The sequence below is a fragment of the Vulpes vulpes genome, chromosome 12 (genome assembly GCF_048418805.1).
Source record: "Vulpes vulpes isolate BD-2025 chromosome 12, VulVul3, whole genome shotgun sequence".
In the NCBI taxonomy this organism is placed as follows: Eukaryota; Metazoa; Chordata; class Mammalia; order Carnivora; family Canidae; genus Vulpes; species Vulpes vulpes.
The window spans coordinates 51,770,357-51,780,811 of record NC_132791.1 but is presented as its reverse complement, the minus strand read 5'-3'; the positions used below and the strand labels follow the sequence as shown (position 1 = coordinate 51,780,811).

At 42.7% G+C, this 10,455-nt stretch overlaps 1 protein-coding gene across 4 annotated transcripts in view; it reads left to right on the top strand.

The window, feature by feature from the left end:
* Positions 1–410: 410 nt before the first annotated feature.
* SEC24A (SEC24 homolog A, COPII coat complex component) overlaps positions 411–10,455 on the top strand; it is a 63,333-nt gene continuing 53,288 nt past the window's right edge. Inside the window, exon 1 of one of the 4 annotated variants that reach the window (XM_072728584.1) lies at positions 411–1,248. In XM_072728584.1, the coding sequence (XP_072584685.1) occupies positions 1,152–1,248 (97 nt within the window). In that variant the 5' untranslated portion in view covers positions 411–1,151. The remainder of the gene's footprint in view (positions 1,249–10,455) is intronic. The other 3 variants (XM_072728585.1, XM_072728587.1, XM_072728586.1) reach the window with 3 other exon arrangements.

Genomic DNA, 10,455 nt, shown 5'->3' with positions numbered 1-10,455 from the left:
AAGGTAGCTTTAAAATGGCTACCGAGATCATCAATTAACTATTATCCTATCACTTCGGTTTCCACCATCCTTTGGCCTAAAAAAAAAAAAAAAAAAAAAAAAAAAGTCTGGGGGGCGGGGCGGGGCAGGGATCCACTTGCCCAGAAAGGAAGTTTGAATATTTTACCTTACTATAAACTCTTAGAAGAGGAACTAAAAACTGCCACTAAACGGACTGTTGAATATGATGTTAATGAACTTTCGCGTGACTACGCTATGAATCAGCGAGTTTCAGAATAAAAATTAGTTGAGTCGTCGTCTAGTCAAAAAACAAAGTCCTCGATGTGACTACACCTTTAATACACGTTCATCATTAACTACCCCCTTAAAAAACAAACAAACAAACAAAACCCTCCCTTACAATTTACACGTGGCATACGATGATGAAATTTCAGTGAAATGAAACCCGCGAGGACTATTCATCAGTTCAGCTAGCAGAGGCATCCTTGACGTCTGTCGTCCCAGGTAATGTGCACAAACGGCAAGAGAGGAACTGTCAGACCCACCCCGTGAAAGTGGCCACTGAAAGCCCCGCCAGCGCTCAGATTCTGGCCCTGCCCGCCAGGTGACGTTCACTACGGCGGGGATTTCCGTAGCGGTGACACACGCCACTTCCGGCCGGCGGTAAGACTCCGTGACGTGGCAGGCGAGGTCGAGCACGGTGCTTCGGGCTGGGACACCCGGAGCTGTCAGGTGGCCTCCGGGCAGCCCCGAGGGGAGACGAGAGCGTCCCGACCGCGGCGGCGGCGGCTGCGAGCCCGGAGCCGGAAGTGCCACGTGTCCCGATTGCGCCTGCGCGGCCAGCGGCTGACAGGCACTTCCGGCCGGGGCCTCTCTCCTCTCTCGCTAGGCTGCCGCCTTCCAGCCTGGCGTTCTCGGCCCGTCCGGTCCGACACCGAAGCCGCAGCTCCCAGGCCAAGCGGTGGCCGCTGGCGGGCTGGGAAGAATGCCGCGCCGTGCCTAGGGCTTGACGCACCGCCCTCTCTCCCCCTCGCCTCCGTCCTGAGTCGTTAGCTCCTGCCCTCCGCTTCCAGCCGTCGTCGTTCAGCTGTTCGTTCGGCGGTGTCTCAGACCCCGACCATCCCCTTCCAACCCCGACACGCACTGTCGTCATGTCCCAGCCGGGGATACCGGCCTCCGGCGGCGCCCTGACCGGCCTGCAGGCCCAGAACGGGGCCGCCTCGGCCTCGGGGTCTGTCTACACCAACGGTGAGTCCCTCCTGGGGCGGCCGGCCGGCGGGGCCTGGGCCCGGGCTCCGGCTCCGGCTCCGGCTCCGGCTCCGGCTCCGGCTGACCTTTGGTTACTGCGGCTGCCTGTGGCCACCGGAGACGGTGACCTCCCGGCCGGGCCAATGAACTGGGGGTGGGGGGCGCCTGGGCGGAGAGGTGCGCCGCTGCAGCCCGGGGCTCGTCTCAGGGGGTCTCCTGTGGATTCATTCGTCCGCTGGGGAGCAGGTAATGAGCGCTAGCTGAATGGAGCAACGCTGGGTATACATGGGTGAGAAATACAGACTTGGTGCATACCTCAGGACTCCTAGTGCCTGTTTATGTGCTTTCCCCCTCCTTGCCACTTCACCCTGTCTTCCAGAGAGCAGTTTTCGTCCGGCGGGGGGCGGGAGGGGGATGCTAATTTATTTCAGTTCTGCAGGGCCTGCGGTGGGGGTGGGGGTGGGGTACCTAGTCTGAATTTGTGGACGTGAATGATTGTGCTTTTGGGAGTCCCCTTGAAGCCCTGCTCATGTCTCCCAGAACCTTACCCAAATTGTACTTATGCCACCTGTTCAGTTTTTCAGCTTTGGAAGGACCAAATAATAAGGGACCATCTCCTGTTTGATTTCTATGGCTCTTTACGCACTTAGGAAAGTGGTTGAACCTCCCTCGATAGTGTACGTGTGGCACTACACTTTGTCACTTGGTGTGAGAGTTATATAGTTTGCTGCCTCTTCTAGGATTCTTTGCATCGTCCTACCTTGTGATTTGCTGAACTTACTATAATTATTACCCAATAGAGAAAGATTTTTTTTTTCTAATATCTTGCCAAGTTACTGATTTACCTATAAATCTTTGGCTGGTTGAAACAAAACTAGTCGTATAAAACTAATATACTTCAGTCGCCCACTAGAACCTAAGATTGTCGTGAAGTTTGGGAAAATAGCCAGAGACTAAAATAGCTAATTGACAGTGTTTTTAAGAGAAGACTGCTGTTTGCTTTACAAAGAAGGCTCTAAAAGACTTTTAAAAATGTCTGTGAGTAGGCAGGTATGTAGGCAGAAGCAAGAATAAGTGGTAAGCACTGTAATGGCGTTAGATTGAATGAATCGTTCTTTCTCATTTGTGGTAACAGATTATATAAACTACATTTTATTCTAAGCTATTTAGTAACATTTATACTGAGAATGATCATTTTAAGGCTTTACTTTTATGTTAAAAAAATGTCACATAGCTATAGCTTTTTCTTAAAACCTATAAATTGGAATTTTATATGAGCTTTAGAAGACAAATCCTGGGCACCCCGGGTGGCTCAGTGATTTAGCGCCGCCTTCAGCCCAGGGCCTAATCCTGGAGACCCAGGATCCAGTCCCACCTCCGGCTCCTTGCATGGAGCCTGCTTCTCCCTCTGCCTGTGTCTCTGCCTCTCTCTCTCTCTCTGTGTGTCTCTCATGAATAAATAAATGAAATCTTAACAACAATAACAAAAGACATCCTGCAAATATATAAGTGTAGTTGTGGTATTTTTGAAGTATTAAAGGAAATTAGCCATTGTGATATGTAGTATAAAAGATTTCGTTGCTATGTTGATTTGATACTATCCAAGAGATATTTCTTGCACACCTTCTAAGTTCTGTCCTTGGAAATGTAAAAGAGAACAAGGAAACAGTCCCTGTACACAAGTTGCCCAGAGCTAATTGGGGATTCACTTAGAAAAGGAAATCATAAGGTTACAAATACATGTATCCTTTTTAAAATATAATTTTGAAAGTCTTTAAATCCCCATTTCTAAAGTTTTTGTAGAATTATTCTCAGTAAAATGGCTGATGGCTTGTACTGGGTTTCTTCATATCGCGAACAGTGACGACAGTAGGGATGTGGTGGGAAATTGGAGAGGGTATTTCTCTAGGTGAAAAAAACTTCAGTCCTGGAATCTGGTTTTATTTATTTATTTTTTTTTAAATTTTTTATTTATTTATGATAGGCACACAGTGAGAGAGAGAGAGAGGCAGAGACACAGGCAGAGGGAGAAGCAGGCTCCATGCACCCGGAGCCCGACGTGGGATTCGATCCTGGGTCTCCAGGATCGCGTCCCGGGCCAAAGGCAGGCGCCAAACCGCTGCGCCACCCAGGGATCCCTGGAATCTGGTTTTATTGGCTAACTTTTTTTTTTTAAGATTTTATTTATTTATTTACCTATTTATTTATTTATTCATTCATGAGAGACAGAATGAGAGAGAGAGAGAGGCAGAGACAGAGGTAGAGGAGAAGCAGACTCCATGCAAGGAGCCCAGTGTGGGACTCGATCCCAGATCCCGGGATCACCACCTCAGCCAAAGACAGATGCTCAACCACTGAGCCACCCAGGCAGCTCTCTTGGTTAACTTTTTTTTTTTTTTTAATTTTTATTTATTTATGATAGTCACACAGAGAGAGAGAGAGAGGCAGAGACATAGGCAGAGGGAGAAGCAGGCTCCATGCACCGGGAGCCCGACGTGAGACTCGATCCCGGGTCTCCAGGATTGCGCCCTGGGCCAAAGGCAGGCGCCAAACCGCTGCGCCACCCAGGGATCCCTCTTGGTTAACTTTTTCAAGGCACTTATTGCTGCTTAAATATTCTTTTGAATACTCTTACTGTAAATTCAATGTAGCTTTTTATTTTAATTTAATTTAATTTTGTTTTATTTTTTATAAAAAGATCAATCTGGAGTTGTGATCTCTCTCTCTCTCTCTCTCTCTCTCTCTCTCCCTCTCTCCCTCTCTCCCTCTCTCCCTCTCTCTCCCTCTCTCTCCCTCTTTTTTAAAGATTTTATTTGTTTGACAGAGAGAAAGAAGGGAAAGTAGCAGGGAGAGGGAGACCTAGGTTCCCCACCGAGTGGGAAGCCTGATGTGGGGCTCCATCCCAGGACCCGGAGATCATGATCTGAGCTGAAGACAGACGCTTAACCAACTGAGCCACCTAGTCACCCTTTTATTTTATTTTATTTTACTTTATTTATTTTTTTAAGATTTATTTATTCATGAGAGACACAGACTGAGAGGCAAAAACACAGGCAGAGGGAGAAGCAGGCTCCATGCAAGGAGCCTGATGTGGGACTCGATCCCGAATCCCAAGATCACAACCTGAGCCGAAGGTAGGTGCCCAACTGCTGAGCCACACAGGCATCCCTAAAACTTCAAGGCTTTAAACTGACATATCTTCATCTTATTGTTATGTAATAAGGCTAAAGGCAAATCATGACTCCCACTTTTTTTTTTTTGATTAAAGATTTTATTTTTTTCTTTATTTTTAGTTTTTTAAAGTAATCTCTACACCCAGTGTGCGGCTCATACTCCCAACCCCAAGATCAAGAGTTGCATGCTCTGCTGACTGAGCCAGCCATCCAGGTGTTCCTCATGGCTCCCACTTTTTTTTTTATAAGTCTGTTCTTTCTTTCTTATTTTATTTTATATTTTATTTTATTTATTTTATTTTATTTATTTTATTTTATTTTATTTTAATTTATTTTATTTTATTTTATTATTTTATTTTATTTTATTTTATTTTATTTTATTTATTATTATTTTTATTTTATTTTATTTTATGAGAGACACAGAGAGAGAGAGGCAGAGGGAGGAGAAGCAGGCTCCATGCAGGAACCTGATGCGGGACTCGATCCCGGAACTCCAGGATCACGTCCTGAGCTGAAGGCAGACGCTCAACTGCTGAGCCACCCAGGCGTCCCATAGTTATTTCTTTTACAGAGTGCATGCACGCAGGGTGGGGGATTGGAGAGAGGAAAAGAGGGAGAGGGACAAGCAGACTTTGCACTGAGTGCAGAGCCCAATGCAGGGCTCCATCCCATAACCCTGAGATCGTTACCAGAGCCAAAATCAAGTCGGCTGCTTAGCCCACTGAGCCACCCCATGATTCCCACTTTTAATTAGCTTGTTTATTGACTGTTTGATTCAATTTGCCAAGGCAGTTAGAAACTGCAGTTTTACTCATTTTGTTTTTGTAATATTTATGTAATATTCACTTTGTCCTATATAAAGGTCAGAAGGATATTTGCCACTCTCTGTCCCACCTAGATTGCAGATCATCTTCTCTCCAGCTTTTCACATGGTGTCTAACACATTTTAGGAGTTACCAGTTTTATTGAATAAAAGTTTTAGAGTTGGATATTTTGCAATTTAAGTTCCTAAACGTGTATTCACTTCATATAGGATTAGAGCTCATTTCCAACTCCTTTTTTTCCGATTAATTTTTCAGCTTATTTTTCTACAATATTAGCCAAAACAAAATATGTTGGGGGGTGTTGTTTGATCATCAATTTAAATGCTAGACTTGTGCTATCTTTATTGTAGATATGACAGAAATGTAGATCGTTTTTAGTTTCACTATGATATAAACCATGTTTATGATTGTGTACTTGATATAGGAAGTCTCTAGTCGTGATCAAAGCATGCTATGAATAAAGTTAGCATGTGGTCCTATAGCAATGATTATTGTGGTCCTTTCACGTTTTCAGTAGGGGCAGTAATTGTGGACTTCCATAAACTTTTTGTGTATGTGTATGAGAACTTAAGCTGTTGAGATTCTTGTTTGTCTCTGCTGATAGACTGGAAGTTCCTGAAAGACAGAAATAGTAATCGTAAGAACTAACATTTACTGTTTACTTATTCCATGCCCAGTGCTAGGTTGCATTATATGCATCATCTCATTTAATCCTCACAACAGCACTGTGGGGTAAGAACTGTTAAGTACTGGGACACCTGGGTGGCTCAGTGGTTGAACGTTTGCCTTTGGCTCAGGTGGTGATCCTGGGGTCCTGGGATCGAGTGCCGCATCAGGCTCCCTGCATACAGCCTGCTTCTCCCTCTGCCTGTGTCTCTGCCTCTCTCTGTGTCTCTCATAAGTAAATAAATAAATCTTAAAAAAACAAAAAACTAGGTACTGACCAGAAAAATGTGATGAGTGGGCAAGGGACTAGTTCAGGGTCACACAGCTAATAAGTTGTGGAACCTAGATTCAAAATTAGGCAGTCTAGCTACCGTTATTCAGTTTATCTGGATGTTATCTCTGAATCTAAGGACCTAGCACCTTGAATTAGAGCCTGAATCAAGAATCAGAACCTTCTCTTCGGTTTCTTTGTGTAGGTGGATGCATATAATTATAGTAAGTATTTGCTTACAGTTTTCAAAATTGCCACCTAGCTTATTCTCTTTTGGAGAGAAAGCTATATAAATAATATATGACTTGACCCTCACTTTTTTTTAGTATATAGTCAATTTCTGTTATTTCAGCATCACATTTCATAAATGTACTCCAAATCCTGAAATTGCCCCTACCCCCACTTAGAATCCTTGCATTTGCTTTTCTCTTCCATTACTTGCTTTGCTTGCTTGCTTCCTTTTTTTTTTTTTTTTAAATAGAATTTATTTATTTGAGAGAGAGAGATAAGAGGAGCAGAGGGAGAGGGACAAGCTGACTCTGTACTGAACACAGAGCCATTGGTGGGGCTCAGTCCCATGACCCTGAGATCGTGACCTGAGCCGAAATCAAGAGTCAGATGCCCAGCCACCTGAGCCACCCAAGCACCCCTCTATTGCTTTCTTAAAGCCCTTATTTTTAGTGACTGACCCACAAGTTATACAGTGACATCCATTTGTTGCACTTAAAGTTGGTTAGCTAAGTGATTAGAATATATTTTGATGCGTGGGGTGAAAATTTTTTCCTGGTAGTTAATTTGTCCTTCAAACCTCTTGTATTTAAAAGCATATACAGACAAAAAAAAGGAACTTTTCAAAGTTTAAAGAACATATTGCTGTCTCAAATATTATATTTTTGAATACTTGGTTTCTTTTCTCTAACTTTTATTTATACTTCCATGTATGACACCATAATTAGTAGAACCCATACTCTGAGAGCCTTGAATTAATTTGTTTTTTTTTTTAAAGATTTTATTTATTTATTCATGATAGTCACACAGAGAGAGAGAGAGAGAAAGAGAGGCAGAGACATAGGCAGAGGGAGAAGCAGGCTCCATATAGGGAGCCTGACGTGGGATTTGATCCCGGGGCCTCCAGGATCGCGCCCTGGGCCAAAGGCAAGCGCTAAACCACTGCGCTACCCAGGGATCCCCCTTGAATTAATTTGAATTGGTTATTCAGTTGGATTCATGATAGATGGAAAATGTGAACTGTCCCTGGAAAGTAGTAGCTCCATATGTATTTACTGAATGGATTGATGAATGAATTGCTTAAGAATGTGAAGATCGTAGGTCTTTATCTTTCTTGAAATTTTAGGAGAAACCATTCTGGGCAACATCTTTTCCCCTGAGTGTTAAATTTGCATGAAATGGATAGTTTATGGATTGTGATTTTGTGACTGTTCAGTAGGCTTTCTTGTAGAAACTTGTAAAATTAAAATTTATTTTATATTCATTGGGGTGGTATGTAGAAGTATCTTTAATTTTTGCATGCTAGCTTTCATGAATAATCATATATCAATCATTTTGACACATCAATGGTTTCTAAACTTGATAGTTTTATTCTGAAGTACATGAGAACCACTAGTACATAAAATTTTCACTAATGGAGATTCTGGGACCTCATTGAGTACTACAGAATAGAAACTTACAAGGGTGGAACCTCTATCTCTTTGATTCTATTTTTTTAAGATTTTATTTATTTATTCATAAATAAATATGAAATATTTATGTTTCATATTAAATATTTAATATTAAATATTTATAATAAATATGAAATAAATATGAAATATCTCTCTCACACAGAGAGAGAGAGAGAGGGAGAGGGAGGGAGGGAGGAAGGGAGAGGCAGAGACACAGGCAGAGGGAGAAGTAGGCTCCATGTAGGGAGCCCGACGTGGGACTCGATCCCGGGTCCCCGGGATCACGCCCTGGACTGAAGGCGGCGCTAAACCACTGAGCCACCCGGGCTGCCCTATCTTTTTGATTCTAAAGCTGCTGTTTGGATAATTGAGAAGCAATCATCTGCTTTTACTTTAAAGATTTTATATATTTTTTTGAGAGTGAGAGCGAGAGAGCAGGGGGACAAGCAGAGGGAGAGGGACAAGCAGACTCCATGCTGAGCACAGAGTACATCACAGGCTTGATCTCAGGACCTGAAGACTGAGACCTGAGCAGAAACCAAGTCAGACCCTCAGCCTACTGAACCACACAAGGTGCCCCATCTTCTTTTATTTTAATTCCTTGTTTGCTTCTTTGCCTCTTTAACTTCTCTGAATTTGGCTTCTATTTCCATTCTTCCCTCAAAACAGCCCTAAATAAGGCTACAAATGACTTTTTGGTTATTAAATAAAAAGATATATTTCATTTTTCATTGTTATTTTTCTTTTTTTAAAAAGACTTTATTTATTCATAGAGACAGAGAGAGAGAGAGAGAGAGAGAGAGAGGCGCAGACACAGGCAGAGAGAGAAGCAGGCACCATGCAGAGAGCCCGACATGGGACTCGATCCAGGGTCTCCAGGATCACCCCCTGGGCTGCAGGCGGCGCTAAACCACTGCGCCACCAGGTCTGCCCATCATTGTTATTTTTCAAGCAACATCTGATACCCTTTACCATTACTTGTTTTGGTTTAAGACCCTTCTGATTTGGTTGCTCTTTCTCAATAGCAATATTCTCAATATTTCTACCTTTTTTGACTGCTTTTTTTCTTTTTCTTAAATGTTCGTCAGCATTCTGACCTGTTTCTCTTCTTTTTCTTTCTTTTAAAAACAACAACAACAACAACAATAAGAGTGCCTAGGTGGCTCAGTCAGTACAGCATATGACTCTTGGTCTCAGGGTTGTGAGTTTGGATCCCATGTTGGGTGTAGAGATTACTTTAAAATATTTAGGGACATCTGGCTGGCTCAGTCAGTAGAGCACGGGCTCTTATGATTTTGAGTCCCACATTGGCTATAGAGATTGTACTAAAACAAAACAAAACAAAAAACCTTTAAAAAATCTCCAAAAAATAGCTATAAATATTATTTCACATCATTTCTGTGGCACAGTTTCTTACTCTGTACATATTTCCTCGATATCATTAATCCCCATGGTATCAAATGTTGTACATATGCCAGTGATTGCCAAAGTTATATCGTAAGTAGAAACCCATATCTTTGGCTGCAGATAAATCTCTTTCTCTTGTACATCTGCACTTGGATTTCTTGGTGGCACCTGAAAGTATCTTTAAAATCATTCTTCAGGGCAGCCCAGGTGGCTCAGCGGTTTAGCGCCAACTTCGGCCCAGAGCCTGATTCCGGAGACCTGCAATCGAGTCCCATGTCGGGCTCCCTGCATTTCTCCCTCTGCCTGTATCTCTGCCCCGCCCCCTCTGTGTGTCTCTCATAAATAAATAAAATCTTAAAAAAAATAAAATAATTCTTCAGTCCTTCTTCCCTTTTCTCTTCTCAGCCTTCCCCAATTCTTTTCTTTTCCTTCTATCCAGTGAATGGTACTGCCATCCACTGAGTTGTTCAGGTTAGAATCTGGGGAGTTATCCCTGATTGCTTCCTCTGTTCACTTCCACATGAATTCACATAATCACTTCCACATCAAATCCCATCAGTTGTATTTCTTCAGTCAGTTATATGAAACTTATATTAGATGTTAAGTATTTCTTTGCAACCCCATTTTATTTTTTATAAAATGTATATGCAAACAGAAAACCTAGGCATAAACTTCATAGGTTTATAGCTGTTGTACAAGGTAAAACTAAAACATTAAAAAACATCTGCAGAAGCAGTACAGTTCAAGTTAAAACATTAATCCAATGGATTATGTTTGGCTGAAGCCAAAATTGATCGGATTGTTTTAATTTTGAATGTTGGAACATCATTTGGGTGATTATCATGGTCATTGTTCTTCTTCTTTTTTTTTTTAAAGACAAGGGCCACCTGTGTGGATCAGTGGGTTGAGCGTCTGACTCTTGATCCTAGCTCAGATCTTGATCTCAGGGACATGAGTTGGAGCCCCACATTGGGCTCCACGCTGGGCATGGAGCCTACTTAAAAAAAAAATGAGGGGCACCTAGGTGACTGTCAGTAAAGCCTCTGACTTTGGTTCAGGTTATAATCTTGGGGTCCTGGATGAGCCCCACATCAGGCTTCGCACTTAATGAGGAGTCTTCTTTTCCCTCTCCCTCTACTCCCCCAGTTCATTCTCTCTCTCTCTCTCTTATAAATAAAATCTTAAAA